Genomic DNA, 24111 nt, shown 5'->3' with positions numbered 1-24111 from the left:
TCCTGGTTACTTTACTTAATCCGGAGAACAGGTAGCATCAACATTACAATTTCTCCAACTGCAGTTCCAGTGATGTCAGCATTGTCTTTGTATTAAAGAGCAAAGTAACCAGGGCATTGTTGCTGGAAAGACACACCACTGTTGAATTATTTAAATGTGATTTTTCCAGGCTGTGAGCATTACAAATGAAATTCCATTTGTTTCCACTTGCTGGTGTGGAGGAATACATCTCAGAGACAGAAGCTTTAGCAAAGCAACAAAAACAACAAAATGTTTTGCATTACTAGATGCCACTATGTGAGTGAAAAAACATATATATGATTTGTAATTTGGGTGAGCTGACCCTTTTGATCCTTGGTCTTTGCCATGGCTCAACTCCCCCTGGTGCTGGATTGAACTCAAATTTGAGGCCCAGAATTTGTTGGTCCCTCAGGACTCAGCAGTGGCCGCTCAGAATAAGAATATATTTAAGTAACAGACATTCAGAAGAGCTGGCATGCAGACACAAAGTCTCACTCTGGTGTTCTCACACACCAGCATTAGCCTTCATGCCATCTCTGACACCGTAACTTTACACGCAGCCCTGTATGCCCTGACAGAGCTACTGTATATATATACACACACACACACACACACACACACACATATATATATATATATATATATATATATATATATATATATATGTGTGTGTGTGTGTGTGTGTGTGTGTGTGTGTGTGTGTGATCGCAGCCTGTTAACAGCCTATTTACACTTGCTGAACCTCATGGGAGCCACAGCCAGAGATGTTATTATTCTAAAGTCATTGCATAAAAATGTACTCATGAAGTGATTAGATAAACTCTCTCTGGGGTTTTGTGAGCACACAGGAAAGGAAACTATTCTAAACGGGGCTTCACTTTAAATTCTTTGCATCAAACCAGATGAAACCAAGGTCCAAGGATGTGGAGGAGGGAGCCGGCAGATGGCCTTTCTCTGGATCCAGAGAAGACAACAAGCTGTCTTAGCCTTGGGTATAGTGGGCTGCTGATATGGAAATGGGCCTCTCACAGAGGATCAGGGGGGTTTTATGTGAGCCCTTTTCTGTTTGGGAGGAGTAGAGCAGAAGAGTAAAAGCGGAACAGTAGAGTTGGGTTTGACAGAAGAAGGTAGAAGTGCCTGGGGTCCAGTCAGCACCCCATCTGGTGGGTAGTAGTGGAACAACTGAAACAAGAAAACCTGATTTTGACCTGATTTTGACCTGATTTTGACCTGATTTTGACCTGATTTTGACCTGATTTTGACCTGATTTTGACCTGATTTTGACCTGATTTTAACCTGATTTTGACCTGATTTTAACCTGCCATCTTTACAACTGACATGCTAATGTTTAGATTGGGTGCTACATAACAGAATAATAGTGAACAGTTATACTTTATTTTACAAAGACTTTTCGTTGGCCCGTTTTAGGCCTCTGTGGAAGAGGAAGCTCAAATGATCAGCATTATGTTTCCAGTGGTTTCCAATCTGGGGCACTGGACCCCCACAATGATTCCCAGGATAACTCTGAGGGGTCACAACATTATTAAATAAAATAGAAAAAATGCTTATTTACTTATTTCCCCAATATTTTCCATTTATTGTAATGCTTAATCTTTAAAAATATTCTTATAAATTTCTGCACATTTTCCCATTTTAAGGTCTTTATTCAAATCAGATAAAATAATAAGTCTTTGGTTGAACTGTTAACAACTGGGTACAACATTTGGCTTGTACATTGTTTTGTTTTAAGGGGTCACACGCCCAAAAGTCTCGATACTCTTCAGCCACAAAGCCGCTGCATGATACACATAACTGTCCAAAAACACATTATAATGCAATAAATGGCTGAAGTCTCATAATAATCTACTCTTTTATTCACCTACAGTAGAATTGTATGATGATATGATTCACAATGTTAGGATTATTTACAATTATAGGCTTCATGGATTATTTTCTTTATACCCTATTTTATACAGAATAACTGTGATGATAAAAGTCAATTTCATTGAGAATACTCCATTACTAGCTAAATGTACTTAGAGTGTCAAAAGTTAAAGTACTCTTGTAGAACAATGTGTAAACTTATATATGACATTATTAGATCATTAATACACAAGCAGCATTTTACTGTTGAAGCCGGTTAGGGTGAAGCTACTGTATAGTTTTAAGATTTAAGATTTTATTTTATTCCGTGGGTCCCAACCTGTGCGTCATCCTCCTTCAGAGGGTCACGAGATAAGTCACGAGATGATTAATGGGGTAAGAAAAAACCTAAATTCTGCTACAATTTACTTCAAACTTTGCTTGTTTATGAAATATTGGATAATTTTACCTCTTTGGTCCTTGAACTGTTATGTAAATAAAACCATCTGAGAAGTTTAGAGAGGAAATCTTTCTTTAGTGGAACTGTTAACTACTCGTCGACATCTAAATAATTACTTTTTTGTAAGTGGTCTCACGCCAAAAGAGGTTGAGAACCACCTGTTTAATATTTAATGTGTTGTATTTTATAGTTTTTTAATGTAAGATCATAATCTAAAAAAGTAACTTGTAGCTATAGCAGTCAAATAAAAAGTACAATTTTTCTCTCTGAAATGTATAGAGTAAAAGTATAAAGTGGCATAAAATGGAAATACTCAAGTAAAGCACCTCCAAAAGAAAATAAATTGTAAAGAATTGTAAAACTGATCACGTGTGTTACATCTCTCTGTAGCCGTATAGGACCACCTGTCCTGGTCACTGATTGGCTGGTTCAGTTTCACCCTTCACGCGATAATTCTCCGTCACACTGCTGAAGGAGGTAATCAATCAATCAACCTCATTAGCCTCCAGTCTAGGAGCAATTCTCTTCGTGACCTTATGTTGCTTAATTGATTATTAATTTATTGGTTTTGACTTCACAATGGACGAAGACTGTGAATTAGTTGAAGATTTTGGTAAGGACGTTTTGGCTGACACTTAATTGTTTTATTGGTTTATTGGCTTGCTTTCACATTTTCTTTACTCAACTTCTGTGTCATTTTGTGAACTTTTGAAAGACTTTTAAAACTTCCTGGGTGTATTTGAAACTCTTTATCTCTCCTGTGAGGTGCAGCGCCCCATGCTACTCAGCTCCACAGAGACACAGAGTCAGAATTTAAAACTCGGCTATTAACATTCACGACCCGATGTTTGTAGACGAGGACAGGTTAGCTAGTTTAGTAGCTGCAGCTAGCCGTTCAGATTTAATTAGCGGTCAGGTGAGGTGACACGAGGCGCTGCACAGCTGGGACACTAATTAAGTCACTGTAGGCAGCAGCTTCTCGTGAGGATGACGTTTATCAGGTTATGTCGACCTCAGGTCACTGCATGACTCATGAATTATGAAGGCAATAACTCCTCCAACATTGTCAAGTTATTTCTTACACTATAGGAACTCTAAAAGTGAAATCTCCAGTATTTATAGCCTCCAGTGTGGAAGTAGTTGGCGGTCTTGTTTAAAATAAAAATGTAATCTTACAACAGCATTTTAATTTTTCCCTTGCATATGCATTAATTAGGTCAAAGTAAAAAACATAATTCGATAATGCATTTTTATTTGAACTACTAGAATGTATGTTCTCTGACAACTTAAATGAAAATGTTATATACATATTGTAACTTAATCAAGTTTAGATGCATCATTTTAGTCACAACTTAAATTAAATTGAGTAATTGAACGTAAACTTAAGATCTTCTATTTATTGACAGTAAAATTGTTTTACTGTTTTATGCCATTTTCTAGACCAATCAATTAATTTAATTAATACATTCATAAAAAAATGTTGTTAGCGGCAGCTGTATAATTGAGACCACATTTGTCATTTCTATTGTTTTTGACAAATCATTATGATTATCAATTTATAAACACTGGGGGAAAACTCAGTGTCCTTCACATAAAGATTAAGATGCAAACAAAGAAGATGGAAAAAGGTACACAAATCCTACCACTACTACTAAAAGCAATATTGATAATAGACGTTTACAACTAACACAGAGTAACACACATAAACAAATAAAGGATGTGCTACACATCATAGAAAAGGAAACAGAAAAACATATACGTTTTAAGGCTGCTTTTAAAAGTAATTGGAGTCCTCAGGGAGCCTATTCAGGAAACTGGGAGCATAAAACTAAAGACAGCTTCACCGATTTTGGTACAGCAAGAATACAAGAGACAGATAAGTGGTTCATATATGTAACTCATGGTGGAGCAAGGCCAAGGCAGATCAAGAAACCATAAAGTAATTTCTAGTACTGGAAGCTAATTGGTGATTTAAAGACAAGTGTAATTTTCTTTTTTCTCTTCGTCCATGTTAAAATCTGCTGCAGCATTTTGGCAATGGATACAGCATCATGTAGAAGTTTCTCCAGGTCTGGTTTTGATAAAAGCTAGGGTGGGCTATGTATTTTAGAATTTATTTTTGTTATATTTGTTGAAATACTCTTTTCATTACGACAGCAATCAAGTCAAATGCTCTGACAAAAAAAAGAAAATAATCCGGTAACTGTGTAAAAAGTCTCTTCAATCATTACTTTCGGACCGTATGAAATGATTGGACGGCCGACCTGCCAGTCTACCTACCTGCCTGCCTGCACGCAACTCTGTACATCATTTTGGGGTAGTGGCTTTGGAAGAAGGCCTGAAGGGATGGGCTGTCAGTGTTGTTAACTTGGTGACTTTCTTGCTTGGTGACTTTTGGAGCTGTGATGATGATGGCTACTTTGATTGGAAAAGAGTTGGCAACAATGGGCTGGGTTTTTTGGTTGGATAATTAAACAAATCTAGCTTCCCCAATGTTACCTTTCCAAGCTTTAGTGTCGAGCTTCTGTAAAGCCTGGACAAAAGTAAAAATAAATTAAAAAATTCACTCACTCTGTTGCAGACTGTCCAAGCCTTCTGTGTGAGGAATTGGAGGATTTGGAAACAAAGAACGACCAAAGGAGCAGCAGAAGGAGGAGAGAAGAAGAGGAGGAAGTGTTTAATCAGACGGAGGATGAAGAGGCAGGAGAGGAGACAGACCGAGAAGAAGAGGCGGGGGATGAGGATAAAGAAAAGAAAGTTGTTGTGTCAGAAAAGGAACTGATGGCAACAGAGGGAGAAGAGGACGAGCAGGTGAATCCAGAGAGTAGGCTGGGAGCGGAGGAGGTGCAGACAGAAGACAACAAGATTGAGAACAAAAAGCAAACAATCACTGATAAACAAGAGGACAAAGAAACAAAAAGTGTTGAAGACAAATATGAGAAGAAAAAGAGTAGGAAGAGGCAAGATAAGAAGCAAAGTGAGCAAGTGAGGAACAGGAAAGGTTTAAAAGATGTAAGTGAGCGGTTTGAGGAGGAAAAGGAGTGTCAGATACACGAGGTGTCAGCGATGAGCTCAGAGGAGAGCTCGGCTCTGTCAGAGCCTCCCATTGGACTGATAAACAGCTGCAACCTGTCTGATCCTGTCTTCCTGGGTTGTGGAGGGACAGGCCCGTATTGCCCTCCAGTTCCTCTTCCCCTGCTTTACTCCTCACAACCTCCAGTCCCGATACAATCTGCACCTCCTCAGCCTCACGGGACAAAAAGGCCCCACAGCCCCCTTCTACCTCACAGTCACCCCGAGCAGGGCCCACAGCCACTAGAGGTGAGAATAGACCGTCACTGTTTATCAATCACTTGCTCACTTAATCACATGAGCTGTGAACATGCTGTATATAGTGAACAACGTTGTACCTGAACCTTTTAACTTGCACGCAATTCGCCATTCCAATCTCTTACAATTTTAGTTTATATCAAGAGACACACATGCTTTGGAAACATAGGGATGATCCCTTCTTTAAATATGCAGCAGTTCCTAAGACCAGGAAACAGATTTTAATTTGTGAAATTGGGGAAATTCCCCTTTTTAACTGGCTTTACGACAGGAAAAGTCATCTTACTACAGTCTGTGTGACATTATATACATTATACCCTCAGTGGCCACTTTTTTAGATACATTTATACAATCAATTGCAATTTACGAAAGTTTATCATGTTCAGTTTTTGGTTACATTGTTGGACATGTATATATTTAATTATATGTTCATTATTGTTGTCATAGTTAAAGATGGTGTTAATTTATACTACATTATATTAAGAGTTGTTGCAAATGCTTTGTCCTCTTTATTTACGTACATGAGGGGTGCAGAATATTAGAAACAGCTCTGAATATAATGCAGTCCAGTACAACAACACCGCTGACTATGTTGTCAGTGCTAAAGCATATAATTTAATTGAACATTATAGGCATCATAAATGTAGACTTTATGTTGTATTAGATCGCAACAGATTGTACCACTGAGTGTATTTTTATTACCTTGTGGCAGCTCTTCATTTAAGCTAGGATGGTTATATAACATTAAAATATTTAACTTCAAATTCTCCATGTTTTTTATGCCTGCACCATTTAATCCGCTGGAAATATTTAGTATGTCTGCTGCTTCATTTTAAACACATTTTCCCCTGACACATTTGAGATCTTGGAGATGTTTGCGAGATTTTAAAATAAACTTCTGTGGGTTTGAATAATGTTTGGCAGAGCATGAGGTTTAACCTCTTCAGCCCAACAGGCACATTTGTATCTTCCAGTGAAGATCTCCAGGTGTCTAATAATAACTCGTTTTTCATGTATAATTACAGTGCCGTACGTGTGAAATGATGCACACCTACAACCTTCTGCAATATTAATGATGCAGCTGTGAAAATACCATCCTGGATTTAAATATTTGGCTCAGTGTGTGGTGTAGTGTGAAATCAGTGGGCGAAAGTGCTTAATTGATGCATTGTAACAAACGCATGCAGAATTTGTTAATGTCAAACTGTGTCAACGCATTTCATCTAACTGTGAAATATGTAATAGGAAATGGGGAATTTCTCTTATATTTTATCATTATTTGCCGGTTGTTGCTACACCATAAAGTAATCTGTAGTCATAGATAACTATAGATAAATAAACATAGATAATGTAAAGCAAAAATAGCAATACAATTTAATTTCCCCTGATTTCAGGCCCCCACTTACAAAATAAAAGTAGCCAGGAACAAACAAGGTGGTGGAAAGAGCCTTTCTAACAAATACAGAGGGCCCTGATAATTAATGAACAGTTTGAGTTTAAATCTTTTGGTTTTAGATCTGTGTCACATATGAGCGATGCATAAACAGAACTGGAAATGAATTACTTGTTCTTTGTAATTTTAACAAACTTTTATTTCCAGAAAATCATTGTTGCTTTGTTTTATGTGGGCTGAAACGTTCAACTGTGCACTTCTCGGTGCACCTCTGATGTTTTTTGGCAGACAAACTTCCCTGTTGGCTCTTGGTCTTCACCTCCAATTCATTGTGTTCAGCGTTAAAGACATTATTGTAACTTCACAAAGATGAAAAATCAGACAATGGTAAACTGATTGAGTTTTACTACTAATAATGTTTGTCTGGTTTATGGCAGATGGAGATAAACCAGGTGTACTCTACTCGACGCTCCATTCGGTACAGCAACAGGGGTCGAGGCCGGGCTCTAAGCTTCCCTCTGCTGCAGGGATTAGAGACCGTCGACAGCTGCCTGCCTCCACCTCCACCGAAAAAGAAAACACGAACACTCTACAGTACTGGTAACCAAACTTTCAGATTGTTCAGGTGTGTTCAGATTTGAATATGCAAAACCTGACCTTCATTTGGTGTGTTTGTGTGTGTTTGTGTGTGTTTGTGTGTGTTTGTGTGTGTTTGTGTGCAGATCAGTTAGAGCATTTAGAGGCCTTGTTCCAGGAGGACCACTATCCTGACGCGGAGAAGAGGAAAGTCATCGCTGCGTCAGTTGGTGTCACACCTCAAAGAATTATGGTTAGAAATCTCCCCGACTTCTTTACGTTGGTTATTTGTTGATGTACCTCCTTAAAGAGAGAGAAATTAGCAAACAGGGAATTACGTTTTACCTCTCTGCCTCGGATTTGACTCCCTTCTTTCACCTACCCATATTCTCGTCACAATCCTCAGTTATTTTTCTGATCAATTGTATTGCCTCCCTCTGCATCATGCTGTGAACCAGGTCTGGTTTCAGAATCGCAGGGCTAAGTGGAGGAAAATGGAGCGCTCCATGACAGCAAGGGTTGATCACAGACAGAGCAGAGCTGGATTCAGCATCAGCAGCCCCCCATTTCACCAAATCAATCCCGCCCTGGCGCCCAACAGGTATTACAGCATTATCCCTCTGTGTTTTTGTAGTTTATTTTTTTGTCCTAACATGTTTCATTTAAGCATAATTTGATATACGAGTTCTGTACGTTTTTTTCTTCTCTTTTTCAGTAAGGGAGTTCCCTGTTTTTCTAATCCCTTTGCCACCAAGCTGCCCCAGCTCGCCCCTGCTGCACCTTCTTTCTCCACCCTCTCCAACCAGACTCCGCCCTCCTACAGCAACCTATTGGCCATCCTCAACAGCCCAGGTGTTGAAATCCACATGTATTTATTACACAATTATTAAATTACTGCTTATACAAGAGACATTTTTACATTACAAAAAGTACAAAATAAAATGCTAACTAGAAGGGCACTCAGAGAGGTTCTATATAGGACATTCAGAACATTAATATAGAAGCAAACAACTATTTTCTATGTAAAGATATAGGGGCGTATTGGCGTCCTGAGCCGACACACTCACTCTGTCACTGCAAGCCGCCGCCATTTCGACTCAGCCACTTTTATGTTTGCCTATGACGTCAGAGATGAGAGCCGTGTGCAGGCAATCCTGGCTGTTGCTTCACCTCACGCCGCCTGTGTGTTTGCCAAAAATTCACATTCGAACACACCGCAAAGACTACAGCCAATGTCCGACTAGTACAGGGGTCGGCAACCTTTACTATCAAGAGCCATTTTGCCACCTCTTCCACCAAATAAAATGTGTCTGGAGCCTCAACACATATTTCACAACACAGCTTAAGTTGTATATATAGTTAAACTATATTTGTTGCATTTATGAAATTACAGAAATACAAAGGAAACTGTTGAGATTATATTGTTATTAGGACAACACCAAACTCTTTTAGCGGTATCAAATCAATGATTTCTTCCTGCACCACATCACAGTTCACACACCTGCATCACAGCGCTGTCTGTTCAACATCATTTACATCACTTGACTCATCACAGGCGAATGAATATGCTTCAGCTGAATTGATGTCCTCAATTTGCTGTTTGGTGATGTGTGTTGCCATTTTAATGGCCTTGTCCTTGAGGGTCTTTGCAGAGAGAGACATATCTCAAATGTTCTGAACAATATCAGATGCTATAGATAAAATAGATGCTCTTTCATGTATTCTCCATCTGTGAACGGCTTTCCACGCCGTGCTATCTCCTGAGCGGCCATAAAACTAGCAGCAGTAGATGAGTTTGACGATTTGATTCCATTTCTTGAAAGAATATTTGCTCTGCTCCGCTTTCAGCAGAAGTTCAGAAATCGCTTTTTTTTCGCGCATCTCCAGCTTGGTACTTTTCGGCAAATTCTGTGTGTGGCTTCTTGGCTTTAGTCATTTGTTTGTGGGCTATGTTGAGATATAGGGCCTTGCCACCAAAGTCCCGTAAATATTCATCTATGTTATTGCACAATTAAAACAATGTAATGGGAAGTTTGATCTCAGTTTAGTATTAATAGTAAAATGAGTGGATTTATAACTCCATCATTTTACAGTTTTTAGTTGGGCCATCAGTTTTGATGGTCCAACCATCAACCATCAGTATTTGGTGTTTTTAAGAGAAGCTCTGTGAATTGAGTTGATCTAGGTTTAAACTCTGTGTGCTTCACTCTGCATGTTGAGATCATACAATTCACCGGAAACAAAACTACAGTGTCTCTTTAATCTCAGTGTTTAATCTCTGTGTTTCATCTCCAAGGTCAATCCAGAGGGAGAGATGTGGGCCAGCATCAGCTTTCATCTCAGGGGGGGTTGGCAGTGTACCACCCCCGTCTCATACACAGCCCTCCCCCCCTGCGGCGAGCCAGTCTCCCCCTTTTCACTTCGACCTACAACCCTGCCAACCCAGCTCCACCTCTCCTCAACACCCTGGCTCACACCCCACCTCTGTTCCTGGATGCTCTGGAGAGTGGCTCCGCCTATGCCCATCGTGACACCCAGGCTCTGCAGACTGACACCAGGTCAGCTCGGTTCACAGCAGACTGTGAGATGAATACTAGACGATGATTTGAACAGGGATGAGTACTAGAGACGACAGAGGGACATGCTGCAGACAGGAGCAGGGATCCTTTGAAATACTGATATAATGATGTGTCAGACAGCGCCTGTAGTGGGGAGTCGGTTTCAGCTGGCACTCTGAAATATTTCAGAAATCATGCTAGGAGTTGAATTGTACAGAATTATATTTTTATTTTACTACAATTCTTTATCACAGCTCTAAAATGAATTCCCCAATGCAAGAAAATAAATGAATATCAATAAATGTCCTGCTGTTAGGGGACTTAAAGGGTCAGTTCACCCAAATTACAAAAGAACATATTTTCATTCGAACTTCTATCAACAAAAATAATAGTTCATTTATTTTTCTTGATGAGTTGAGAGTATGTTCTGTAGAGTAACTGTTGTTAAAACATCAATGGTATACAAGCTGGCAAGAAATTAACTTTTTCTGCGGACATTAAAACAAGTGCTGGCTCAAGCCTGGTTGTTGCTCGCAATGAGTTAAGAGGACTTTTGCATAAAGGGTTAGGGTTAGTTCCTGTAGTACTGATGGGCGCATTTTCCTTCTCTGTAGCTCAGTGGGCGGTGGCGGGCTGCAACAGCAGGTCCCATTCCCACTGAATGGCTGCCTATCGCTCTCTCAGCTTTTGACTTGGTATTTGGTACTTTAAGAGGGTGCTGTGGTGACAGCTAGCTGATATGACTAACACAAATATCATTGAACATATCAAAGGTTACCAAAGTATTTCTGTTGGGCTTCCCTTTTGTGTAGAAAGTTATATAGCAGTGCAGCCTGCAGCCTTCATGAACACCTCGTATTACTCCTTGCCCCCCCCCCCCCAGCTTTGGAAGAAAGCAATATAAAGACAGACTGGATCAGAGATATATGGAAGTATCTGAGCATACCATATATGCCATCTCTGTTGTAACACTATATATTTATAGTTGTCCGTTTGTGTTGTGACTAAATTCTTCTTTGTTTTGTCCTTAGCTCTCTATTTGACTTTGGGGAGAAGCTCGACTACCTGACCTCAGGCCAGCAGAACAACCCTCTCTCCTACCAGCTCCAGACCTCCTACCCCTCCAGCCAGCCACAGCTCCAACCTCAAGCATCTCTGCCACGCATGGCCTACCTCACCCCCTCCCCTTATCTCACCCCTAACCCTCCAGATTCAAACCCTACCTCCTATCTGACCTTTGGCCCAGGAGGAAACTCTACTGGGATGGTGACCTACTCCACTGGAGGCCACTCTTACTTCCAGTCCCAGAACGCAGGACAGATCCTGCTGCAGTCAGCCGGTCATCATGGTGAGTCACTGGGATGTAATTTGATTCGATCTTTCTATGAGGCCACAAAAACACACCAATCCCAGGGGTTAAGGCACACTTTTTTCAAATAACCAGATGTTTACCTCCACCAAGGAGGTTATGTTTGTGGCTCGGTTTGTTGGTTTTATCTGTTTGTCAGCAGGATTACTGAAAACTACTTTTCAGATGTTCATGAAACTTGGAGGTAGCGTGTCGCTTGGGCCAAGGAAGAACCCATAAAATGTTGGAGCAGATGCGAATCATTGGCCCGATACACACAATATTTTTCACTTATGGAAAAGGCCTTGCCGGAGCTTCGTGCTCTCCAAGTGCCCTTCTATTTTCTGATTTAGTTGTTCATCTTTTACAGTGATGATTAACTGGAAGAGTTTCATACCCATCAAAGCCTTGGGAGAGGGAGAGGGAGAGAGAGGAGAGAGAGAGAGAGAGAGGAGGAGAGAGAGAGAGAGGGAGAGAGGGAGAGAGGGAGAGAGAGAGAGGAGGAGGAGAAGAAGAAGAAGAAGAAGAAGGAGAAGGAGAGAGAGAGAGGAGGAGGAGAGAGGAGGAGAGAGAGGGAGAGAGAGAGAGAGAGGGAGAGAGAGGAGGAGGAGGAGAAGAAGAAGGAGAGAGAGAGGAGGAGAAGGAGAGAGAGAGGAGGAGGAGGAGAAGGAGAGAGGAGGAGGAGAAGAAGGAGAGAGAGGAGGAGGAGGAGAAGGAGAGAAGGAGGAGGAGGAGGAGGAGGAGGAGGAGGAGGAGAGAGAGAGAGAGGGAGAGCTCTCTCTTACCAATCAGACACCCAGTATGAATAAAGATTAGCAGATGAAAATGGTGGAGCAGGATAAATGCTGGATGTGGAATAACAACCATAGCTCCTGGGCTCGGTGGACACCTAAGGAAGCAATGAGAGGGAGAAAGGGGGAGTGTTGGTGGGGCACAAACCACTATGCAGGGCAAGTAGGCATTTTTAGACCGTGTTTGGGTAACGCATTACAAAAGTAACATGTTACAGTAATGCATTTCATTTAGCAGTAATATAATGTGTTACTTATAGGATTTCAGTAATATTTAATTTACTATGTCGATTAACATGTTACCACAAAGTGTTAATTGTTTACATTTTTTCATTTATCCACACCCTGGGGCCCTTTTGCCAGTGCTCCATCAGAAAAAATATATTAATATGAAGGGGCGATTTCCATACAAAGTGGTAACCACTGCATATGAATGTGCACAAACCAGGCTCCATCTATCAGTCTCTCTTGAACGAGGCAATGATATTCACCGTATTGTTGTCTACGGTGGATCGTGTCGTACATCCACATTCTCCTCGCTTCATACTTGTCAGATTGAGCGCTGACGAGCTCATCCATACAAAGTATGTGGGCAAGCATCCTCCGGTTGGTGCTCATGGTAAAAAAAACAATTTCAAACAAATGGATAATAAAAAGCTAAGAGGCAATCCTCTTCCATTTTATAACATCGTTGTACTTCTGCAGTTATTTTTGGTGAAAGTAATGCAAAAATAGAGTAATTAGTAATGTCATGCTCTACACAGACTGTAATATTGTATAGTTACTTATTACTTTCAAATGAAAGTAACTAGTGTGTGATAAATTACATTTCTAAAGTAACTTGCCCAACACTGTAGACGTATGACAGGAAGAGGAGTGTTCCTGCTCCTAAACTTGAGCTAAATGACTTCAGGTAAAGCTCAATTGTCACATCTCTGTTTGAATCTGTGTTTCCTGGCAGGTGGGATCACAGCGTACCAGTCATACCCATGGGGTAACATGTACAGTCAGCCTGCCATCCACCAGCGTACTCAGTGCCCTCCAACTTACCCTGGCAGCTTGGGAGGTGCTCAAGATCACCAGTCGCCCTCATCCAACACCCTGCCTCCCCCTTCATTCTTTCCCCGGGGGGACCACGGGCCTCCACATGCAAACTCCCAGTACTCATCACACACCAGCAGCAGCAGCAGCACTACCGTCCTCCCTCCTGTGTCCACCCTGCAGCCATCTCGCCTCAGAGCTGCGATCACTCCAACTAAGGCAGCATCTCTGCTGCCTACTCATGTTAGCCCTGCATCTCCAGACAGCTCTCCAGTGCCCCCTTATGTCAAGATGGAGTATGACAGTCCGCGAGAGATTCACAGCCACTTCCACTGCGACTTCTCCCCCAATCATTTTTGACTACATGTTTGTCTGTGTTAATATATATCTTGTGTACATTTGAGTATTTCTGTATTATACATTTGTATTACTATTATGATGTTCTCAGTAAAAATAATGATGTAAACTGGCTTGGTTGGGCTGCATTTAGCTGCAATAAATGCTCATTGTTCTGTTAATCTTTTATTTTTGCATTTAATTAGCATTGTTTTCATTTTAAATCAGTGGTCTCAAACATATTGTTGCACTAAGGACTGTTTTTATTGATGCAATTTTGTTGCAGACCGGACGGAGAGGGGCGTGGGCGTGTTAATTGCTAAGCGTAATTGTTCCCCACATGCCCATCAGTAAATGCATGCATGTTCACAAATCAACGCTTTGATTCAGTGTTAAATCCCAACACACAAATAATCCTTAATACAAAGTAAAAAATGTACAAAGAGAAAGACAGGTGTAAACATTTTACAGAAACTAGCAACACTTTATTTGTTTGTATTTGTCTAATTAGCTAATTAGCATTTTGAAACGGTATATAAACAAAGCTTTTTTTTAACACGCGATAATGTAGATTAAAGTAGATATGCGTGTTTATTTATGTATTTGTCAGCAGCTACAACTCCTTCATAAGAGGCTGGTGTATAAGCAGATAATGAATCATAATATAGTAAATCAGCAATATAATATGTTATGTACTAGAAGGTTATAAGTGTTGACACATTGTACATTAATAAGCATGTACAAATGCCCTTATAGCCACTTACATCTACATTATAGTGTGTTATAAACAATCCATGCTTTATTTATAAATGGACTTAAAGTGAAGTTTTACACAGAAACTTCAACTTCATTGTCCGTATTTCAGTGTGGTTAATAAATACATAATAAAATACAGAAAAACCTTACTAAGAAATAGTGGAGATAGACCAGCTACCTTGTGTGCTTGTAATCAGCAGGAGTTAAAAATCAGTATGTTTTTGTTTTTGGGCATGATGGTGAGTCATGAGGTAAAAGTTCAGGATAATTACCGCACAGATTGATAAACCTCAGGGAAATTGTATGTACAGACAATTATAGCCTTCAAAGTCATTCAATTATTATTCAGCTTTGCTTAACCATAAACTTTCCTTCTGGCCCGGTAACAGTCCACAGCCCTCGGGTTGGGCACTTCTGACCCTAATTTGATATGCTGCTAAAGTATATGGCTTCAGGGCTGTCTTTAGGCCACAAGAGGACACTGTTCCTTCATGTGAGTCGACCGCATGCCGGGATTTAGTTAACAGCATGTTGGTTTCTCAGACATCCTTCCATCGTGGGATGTAAGACATTCGTTAATCCGATGAAGGGGAAACAGGACGGAGTTGTTTCTAGGGTAGAGGTATCCCAGACAATCGCTGATACAGCCCAAATCCTTAATCTGTGTTGCCATCTGCTGTGTTTACACACTAACTGCACTTTACGATCTGTTTAGTCTTAGTATGCAAGTCAGTTGAAAGGATTGTGGAAACCAAATCCCTATATGAAACTCCACCTCTGAAAGAGCTGAAGGCATTTTCATTACGTTTTGGAACAATCGTGTAATTTCTTGCTCTCAGTAGTGAAAGTAAAACATTAAAAGTTTCTTGTTTTAACTCTAGTTAATATTCCTGGTTCGTAGTCATGCTGCATGTGAAGTAAAGTTTGAAGCTTGGATGATGATGTGGGAGTAAGAGAAGGAAATGTTTGATGAGAGTGAGGAGGAGGTGGCAGGGACCAGGGGAGCGGATAAAGGAGGGGGGAGACGGAGGAGGGAGGCAGTGTGTTGGTCGGGGAACAAGGGAGGAGAGCTGAGATGAGCTGTTGCTATGGGAGGAGAAGAGGATGATGGGTGGGCTCTGCCAGCAGGCGTGGGAGGGAGAAGAAGATGGGGATGAGGGAGAAGTGTGTTGGTAGCACAGGGGGTTCTGGGATGAACAGAACTGGGTTATGTAACTGCTGTATTTGGGTTTTTAATGAACCTCTCTCTTCCTGCTCACTGGCTACTGAGCTGTTACTGTTGGCAGGAGAAGCACAGCATAAACACACATGAATACACACACATAAAACTTCATTTCTCAAACTCTCTTGCATAAAGAAACACACAACACATTCATTTCAGGAATGAAACCCTGAGTGTGAGAGCTGCATTCAAATTCAGTGTAGCAGAGTTTTCTACTCTGGATTTTATTTTTGAATAGGTGAAGCCTATCACTGTGTATCTGTCTCGTGTCAGTATGCACAGTTTCAGCTTTCTTTACATTCATGTGTCAGTGAGCTTTCATGTGTGACTGAGGAGGGTTTCATGTAGGTTTAACTTTGTAATTAATTTTCCACAACTTCCCTGGTGTGAACAGAGAGTGCTCAGAGCACAGCTGGAAGGCATGTGCTTGTGCATGTGTGTGTGTGTGTGTGTTGTGTGCACATATGTGAGAGTGGTCTAAGCACAGTTAAGGGATGCTTCAGTCCACCCCGATTCCACCGTGTCAATATTTACTCAGTATTCTGAGATTTGAAGAAAGGGAACTTGTTTCAATATTTATGGATGTGGTCTAACAAGAAATCCTCGCAGTCTTTCCAAAACCTTGTGACTGTATGCACACACACACACACACACACACACACACACACACACACACACACACACACACACACACACACACACACACACACGAAAAAAAGTGAAAGAAAACCTTGCACTGATTTGATATAGCCAAGTAAGGCAGTTTATTGATATTAGTGGTTAAAGTCTATTAGTATAACTGAACGTAATAGGCCAATGTTGGTTGTGGAACAAAGCTGAAACATGGTTTGGAGATCCACCAGTGCTTTGGTTCTCTGGTTCAGGGTGTTGATTTTTAGTTTGTTTTGAAAAGAAACAACAAATAGACTTGTGTTGGGTTTGGGGGAACAGATGACACGAGGGAGTCGTTGGGGAAAACGACTTACTGGATAAAATGAATAGATTAGTCTGTTCAAATGCTGTGTAAACATGAAGACAAACAATGAAAGGCCCAGCTTTGACAGAGACAAAATATCTCACCTCCCCATGTTGATAGTAAATATATTTGCTGAGAGCGATGTTATTTAAATGTGTCCTTGTATAAAAATGTCAATGACTTGCAGTGTGGTTGAGATGAAGGAATATGTTTGTTTTAGACTTGTTTCCATTTAATCTATGGGTCTGGCAGGACTATTGTGATGAATATTCTCTAAATCTATCTCCGCGGTGGTTTGGCTATTGGCAGTGAAAGAGGACTTACAGGAACATTTCCTTTTTTCAGTAAAAAAGCAAATATGCTCTGTCTTTAGATTAGATTTCTGTTTTGCTACTGGGAAAATAAATGGTTGAGACAAAAAGGGAAACGGAAAAAAACTGAGCTTTTGGGGTTATAGTGAATTTACTAAACTGATTTTTAAATGTTATTCAACTTGAATTGAACAAATGTGATGCTGATAAATCTGCAATTATGGCTTTTTTTTCCATTATTGATGAATATGACAATTATTTCCTTGCCTAATTGACTAATCGCTAATGTCAGAAAAGGTTTTTTGTTTTTTTGAATCTTGTTGTCACAGATCTCAAACCCAATGGCATTCAAATCAATGTATCATCATAGAAGACTAAGCAAACCAGAATAAACACATTTGAGAAACTGGATCCAGCACATTTTGTTTATTTTTGCTTGAAAAAAACTCTATTGATTAAAACTGATTAACTTTCTGATTGTTTCAGCTATAGGTAAATTAAAAGTATAAATGCCAACATTCACTAATTCAAGCTTCTCAAATGTAAATCTAGTGTTGTACATTAATGTAAAGTAAATATCTTTGGATGTTTTACTGTCAGACAAAACAATTTCTTTCGGACATGTGTTATACTAAATGATTACTTGAAACATGAAAGAAAATCTTAAGTTACCAGCCTAATTTGTAAATGTTTTATTGAAACGGACAATCTAGCTTTGTAACAGGGTATATCACACACAGCAGACTGTTATTTTCATCAGTTTAGACAGTGAACCTCTATTACCATGTAACTCTAATCATGTGTAAACAGCGGATGAAAAATGAGAAAATTTCATGGTGCTGTGAAATATTTCACAAATGCTGATGGATGCAGGTAAAGCTCATCCAGCTTATGTTTGTCCCGCCTGCCAAGCAGACGGGGGTTACATAACCTGTGTGTGTGTGTGTGTGTGTGTGTGTGTGTGTGTGTGTGTGTGTGTGTGTACTGTATATGTTTGTGTGTTTCCGCGATCATGCGTACGTCTGTGTCTGTTGTATCTTCTCTTATAAGACAAAAAGCCCATCCCAGAGATGACATGCTGTCCAGGAATAACATCTAAAATCTTTCATCTCCGACTATACGGCAACATAACAAACCCACACACAAGCACTCTTGATTATACAGCTTGTTCGGTAGGAAATCTGTCTGGCTAGTTACTGTACAGCCTGAGCCCCCAACTCCTCTTCCCCTCCCAGACTTACCCCCTCAATTGCGGCTTGTTCAGGTCGTGTGTGTGTGTGTGTGTGGAGGAGGAGGGAAGGTGCAGAGGAATGCAGGGTTGGGTCGCATGGAGCGGGATGTCGGAGGGAAAAGAGGGGTCTCTGTTTAGTGTGTATGTGGAGTATATATAGAGATTAAAGATGTGTATGTGAGTGTTGATGAAAGTGTGTTTTTCCTACTGTGTTTACGTCGCTGGGGCCCGCCTACCTGACAGTGGAGAGGAGAGTAATGAGTCAGGATGAAAGTTTTTGATGGTTGCAATTTAGGGAATATTTACCTTCTATTTTTATGTTTGTTGTGATCTGCTCCGTAGTAAATTTGATCTTAAAATAAATGAAAGTCAAGGCTTTAAAAATCTATAAAATTAGGAAGGGTGGGAGAAAATGACTAAACGTGATAGAAATACGCAAAATGTTACATATGATTCAGGAGCTGAACTGAGCTGAACTTAAGAATCTAGGAATTGGCTTGTAGACTTCAAGTTATACAGAAATGCATGCTTATGCAAAAATGCACACACACCTCCCAACATGCAGAGCAGCAGGAACACTGTGGGCTGTGTACGGTGGCTCTCCTTCACTTCCGCACCATAAATGTGTGTTTGCTATAAGAGGGAACACGGGGAGAAAAGAGGAATTCATGTTGGTGTTTATTTGAGCTTTTGGCCAAATCCAACCTGGGGCGGTTGCGTTGGCGTGCACTCTGCACCAAACCCCAGCCGCTCCTGTACCCCCAGCCACACACACATACTGTACACCCTCAGGTACTTGAGCACACACACAACACAAATTGTACTACTCTCTCTCTCTCTCACACACACACGCACACGCACACGCACACGCACACACACACATCTGTCCATCCTAGCCATATCAAGGTGTGTTTGTCTTTCCTTGGCCACCATATTAGGTCCTCCCAGAGCAGGTATTTCCCTCTCGTACTCACGCACACACACATTTACACACACAAACTGAAGCTTTAGAGGGGGGGTGTCTGTGCTGAGTGTGTGAAGCACATGCATTGATAACCTCCAGCTCAGAGTCACTCAGCCTCACTTTGTGGCCGTCCCCTCGCCTGGAACTCCCTTCGCCCTGCTCTGTCTCCTTTCTGGCTCTTCACTCTAGGACTGTCTGTGGACACGCTCAGACCCCTGCGTTTACTTGTCACCCCTCTGTCGCCATGACGCCTACACCGCTGTTGTTCCTGTTGCTTCTCGGCCTCATAGGGGCTCGGGCCACCTTGGACCTCCGCACGGCCGCTGCTATGGGTAAGAATGATGACCGCTAACCCTTAACGTGGATTCTAATGGGGTAATAACGCTTCAGTCCTTCTACTGAAAACAGTAAACCTCAGAATAGATAACATGAATAAGCAAAGTAAATGCTTGACTTTATACAGAGGTGACAGTATTTTAGAAGGTAAATCCCTCTGGTCTGAGTATGGTCTTTTCCATATCCAAGGAGAGTATGATGTGTGTGAACTAGCTCCTGTAGAGTGGCATACATTCTCAGAGGTAACAGAATTGCAAGGAAGGAATGGAAAAAGGCAAGTATTTATTTAGCTTCATTATGTTTCGCTTTAAAATTGGTGTTAATAATTGCAAAAGAATATAATTCCACAGTTATATTGATTTATATAGTTTCAGCGTTTTTGGGCATGTATTGATTTGGAGTGACAAGTCAGCCAGTGTTAAAGACAGCAGTGCTTTTTGTGTTGTTGCTGGTTGTGTGTGTGTGTGTGTGTGTGTGTGTGTGTGTGTGTGTGTGTGTGTGTGTGTGTGTGTGTGTGTGTGTGGGTGTGTGTGTGTGTGTGTGTGTGTGTGTGTGTGTGTGTGTGTGTGTGTGTGTGTGTGTGATGTAGAAGGTGGTGGGAGAGAGGTGAAGGGTGAGAAGGGAGATCAGTGATGTTAAACAGACACTGGAAGTTTTAGCGATTAATTTAAAGAGGCCTCAAATGCCTGAACCCTCACTGAAAATCCAACATGTTTCCTGTTGCAAAGTGTTTTTTATTATTATTGTTACCAGACACCATCACAAAAATAGTTTTCCGTCTCTAACACATATAAAATAGCTCCATTTGCAGCAAAAATGTTTCCTATTGTATGTATTGTTTCTGAGCATCTCACCGTCTTTCTGATTTTTTGTTCAGTTATCATTCTAATAATTATTTATTAATATTATCTAAGAAGTAATTAAAAAATATATATATTTAAAGCAGGCGACTTTCATCTGATCTTTCCCTGGCCTTCATCCTTCACATCTCTCCACCCCTGTTGCCTCCCTGCATCCTGTTTTTCTGTTTCCTCCCACTTTCTCACCAGCCTCGATCCCCTCCTCCCTCCCTTCTCCTCCGTTCTCCCTATGCTCCTCCCACCCTCCCCCCTTTTATCCCTTCTTCATCAATTACATTTCTTTATGCATCTACTTTTCTGAACATTTCGTGGATGTACAGTTGCAAACTTTTAAGATATAAATACACAACAATCTCCTTTCTGTCATCTTTTCCTCATGTGTAGCGGCAGGTTTGTGCAAAACCCGTCCCACAGACATTGTGTTCATCATCGACAGCAGTCGGAGTGTTCGCCCTGCAGAGTTTGAGCAGGTCAAGGTGTTCCTGGCTAAGGTAATCGAGGGGCTGGATGTTGGACCCAACGCCACCCGTGTGGGAGTGGTCAACTACGCCAGCCGCGTCAAGAACGAGGTATGGCACTCCGCTAGCCTTCACTAGCACAGAGCGACGTTTTTATTTATTTGTCAAACTATTTAATATCACTGACCTTGCTATTATGCAACTGTAGGTGTCTCTGAAGACGCACCGCACCAAAGCCGGTCTGATTAAGGCTGTGACCAAAATCGAGCCCCTTTCCACTGGAACAATGACTGGCCTGTCCATCCAGTTTGCCCTGAATGTGGCCTTCAGTGAGAGCGAGGGCGCTCGTGTCAAATCTCCTGATATCAGCAAGGTCAGACACACATGTAAATGCATTCACACATGTACAATTCAACATATTCCATCATTTTGATCATCATTTAAAAAAATCTAATTTTACCTTCGCAGGTTGCCATTATTGTGACAGACGGGCGTCCCCAGGACAACGTGAAGGATGTGGCTCAGCGCGCACGGGATGCCGGTATTGAGATTTTTGCCATCGGTGTGGGACGTGTGGACATGAGCACCCTGAAGCAGATGGCCAGTGATCCTCTGGATGACCATGTGGACTACGTGGAGAGCTACAGCGTCATCGAGAAGCTCACCAAGAAGTTCCAGGAAGCTTTCTGTGGTAAGATGGGGGGAGGAAGTGGGAGCAGAAGAAGGAAAGATATGGGTTTAATTGTTTAAAGTTAGAGCGACAGAGGGATTAGTGCTGAGTGAAGGAAATAGGAATAGGAAATTGATGGTTGAAAATAATTACTGTCAGAGTGGGTCTTCATCATGTTCCTTCATCACTGTGGACAGAGCTGCCCCCCTATACTGAGGGTAAGGTATCAGGACTGTCATCTTTTCATTCCTTTACATTGTTCCCTCCTTTTTGTCCTCAAAAAGACTTCAGTATATTCATTCAAACATTCAAAATCATTCAATACTCCCAGTGCTGGAGGGCATTAGGTCAGGAACAACCTTTAGGAATGAAAAATCGCTCCTGTTCTTCAGTCAACTCTCACATAACCGAGAGGCAAGACTGATCTCTCTGTAATTACCGATCCATTAGTGACAATCATTAAACCTCTAATTAGTGATGCCCTTTGGCTCTCCAAGTCTGTGGCAGCTTTGACTGCTAGGCAATCTCACTGCAGATGTTTCATCCAAGGGCAGAGCTGCATGATCACAGTGTTGGATTGTTATTGGACGAGCCTGCGCCTCACATTTAAAAAAACATACAAACGGATCTTCTTCATTTGAGGCTACTCCAATCTTTTCCACCTGTTTGTTTTAAGGATCCACTGGACTCATGCATCATCCACACATTCAAAACTGTTGGTTGCAAGTCACAGTGGATCATTAAAAATCAATGCTAGAATTTCCCGTTTTCAAACTGACATAGTTTCATTCTCTCCTCCTAACTCCAACCACCAACACCCCCCCTCTGTGTGTCTGTCTGTGTGTGTGTGTGCCTCAACATATATTCCACTGTGTGTTTGTGTGTTCTGCACGCACACACACACACAGTGTCGGACCTGTGTGCCACCGGGGATCATGACTGTGAGCAGATATGCATCAGCTCCCCCGGATCATACAAGTGTGCCTGCAAAGATGGCTTTACCCTCATGGACAATGGTCGCAGCTGCAGTGGTGAGTGTGTGTGTGTATGAAGGTTTTTGTCCAGGCGCGGTCAATGTGCTATCAGAGTAACATGCCCTGTTGTGTGTCTGACATCACCAGCTTGTAGCAACTCAGCGACAGACGTGGTGTTCCTGATCGATGGCTCTAAGAGCGTGCGTCCTGAGAACTTTGAGCTGGTCAAGAAGTGGATCAACCAGATCGTCGACAAACTGGATGTTTCTGAAAGCAAGGCTCACGTTGGACTGGTTCAGTACTCCAGCTCAGTCAGACAGGCACGTGTCTGCGTTTGCCATTTTAGTGTCATCTAATAATTCTCCTCCTTCTTCCGTATCAACGTAATTGTTCTGTCTCCTTCCCACAGGAGTTCCCCCTGGGCCGCTTCAACAACAAGAAAGACCTGAAGGATGCTGTGAAGAAGATGGCCTACATGGAGAGGGGAACCATGACAGGCCAGGCTCTCCGCTATCTGACCGACAACAGCTTCAGCGCCGGTCAGGGCGCCCGTCCCGGAGTTGCCAAGGTGGGCATTGTCTTCACTGACGGACGCAGTCAGGACTACATTGGAGAAGCCGCCAAGAAGGCCAAGGAGCACGGTGAGAGAGAGAGGATGGATTACTTCTCAATGCATGGGTGTAGTATAAGAAGATACAATCCAAAGCCTACTTTTACCAGTCAGATGTCGAACTGCAATGATTAGTTGTGTGTGTTATGTTGTGTTACAGGTTTCAAGATGTACGCTGTTGGAGTGGGCAATGCAGTGGAGGATGAGCTGAAAGAGATCGCCTCTGAGCCGACTGGAGAGCACTACTTCTACACCGCTGACTTCAAGGCTATGACCCAGATCGCTAAGAAGCTGCAGATTAACATCTGTCAAGGTCACACATGATGATTAAATACAAACATAATTGTGTTATTACTGCTCATTTTATGATATACACTGGTCCAATAACTCAGAACTTGTGCTTTCTGTTCCCACAGAGGACGACCCTTGCGAATGTGACTCCCTCGTAAAGTTCCAAAAGAAAGTAGAAGACGCCCTTCAGGCACTAACAAAAAAATATATCCTTTACAACGGGTGAAATGGTGTGCGAATAAGATGTTAGGGTTTTAATGTTGTTATTATATTTTCTGTCTTGTTTGTCTTTATTGTTGCTGTCCTTGACAAAATCTTACTAGACAGTATGTCGAAGAGGATCGCCTTGTTGGAGAACAAAATCGTCTGAGAACTCACATCCCTTTTTACTATACATCTGCACACACACTCACGTACACACACACACACACAAACAATTTCTACTTCCTGTAAAATACTGAAGAGCCCGTGTGTGTGAACCCTGACCTCTGCTTGTATCCCGAGCTCTTCCAAATCACCTCTGCCGCCTCCTCTCGGTCTTACCTCTCCTACCCTTGGGTCTCCTGGGACACGAAGCGCCGGTTGCCATAGGGACCTTGCCTTTGTGTGTGCTCCGAAGGCCGTCCTCCATAGCCAGCCTGTGTGTTTGTTAATAAAAGTCTTCCCTCATAGGGAAACGGTGACTGTACGCTGAAGGGTTTTTCTTTGTTGCTGCCAATGTTGAATTTCCCCAAA

At 41.6% G+C, this 24111-nt stretch overlaps 2 protein-coding genes across 2 annotated transcripts; both read left to right on the top strand.

Annotated features, from left to right (window-relative positions):
• The first annotated feature begins 2801 nt into the window (after positions 1–2801).
• Positions 2802–13961, top strand: nobox (NOBOX oogenesis homeobox). The gene is made up of 9 exons (XM_029443405.1): positions 2802–2957; positions 4926–5665; positions 7505–7667; positions 7790–7896; positions 8102–8244; positions 8359–8495; positions 9940–10201; positions 11233–11549; positions 13302–13961. The coding sequence occupies exons 1-9, from the start codon at positions 2924–2926 to the stop codon at positions 13739–13741; spliced, it is 2343 nt and encodes a 780-aa protein (XP_029299265.1). The 5' UTR covers positions 2802–2923; the 3' UTR covers positions 13742–13961.
• Positions 13962–19421: 5460 nt separating this feature from the next.
• On the top strand, positions 19422–23746 carry matn1 (matrilin 1). The gene is made up of 10 exons (XM_029443370.1): positions 19422–19509; positions 20758–20942; positions 21040–21204; positions 21300–21522; positions 22410–22532; positions 22623–22795; positions 22885–23116; positions 23246–23398; positions 23502–23582; positions 23697–23746. Exons 1-10 carry the CDS (start codon positions 19422–19424, stop codon positions 23744–23746), a joined length of 1473 nt encoding a protein of 490 aa, XP_029299230.1.
• The last annotated feature ends 365 nt before the right edge of the window (positions 23747–24111 follow it).

Source organism: Cottoperca gobio, chromosome 11, assembly GCF_900634415.1.
Source record: "Cottoperca gobio chromosome 11, fCotGob3.1, whole genome shotgun sequence".
Classification (NCBI taxonomy): Eukaryota; Metazoa; Chordata; class Actinopteri; order Perciformes; family Bovichtidae; genus Cottoperca; species Cottoperca gobio.
The sequence above is the reverse complement of the archived record's forward strand: the minus strand, read 5'-3'. Positions and strand labels throughout refer to the sequence as shown.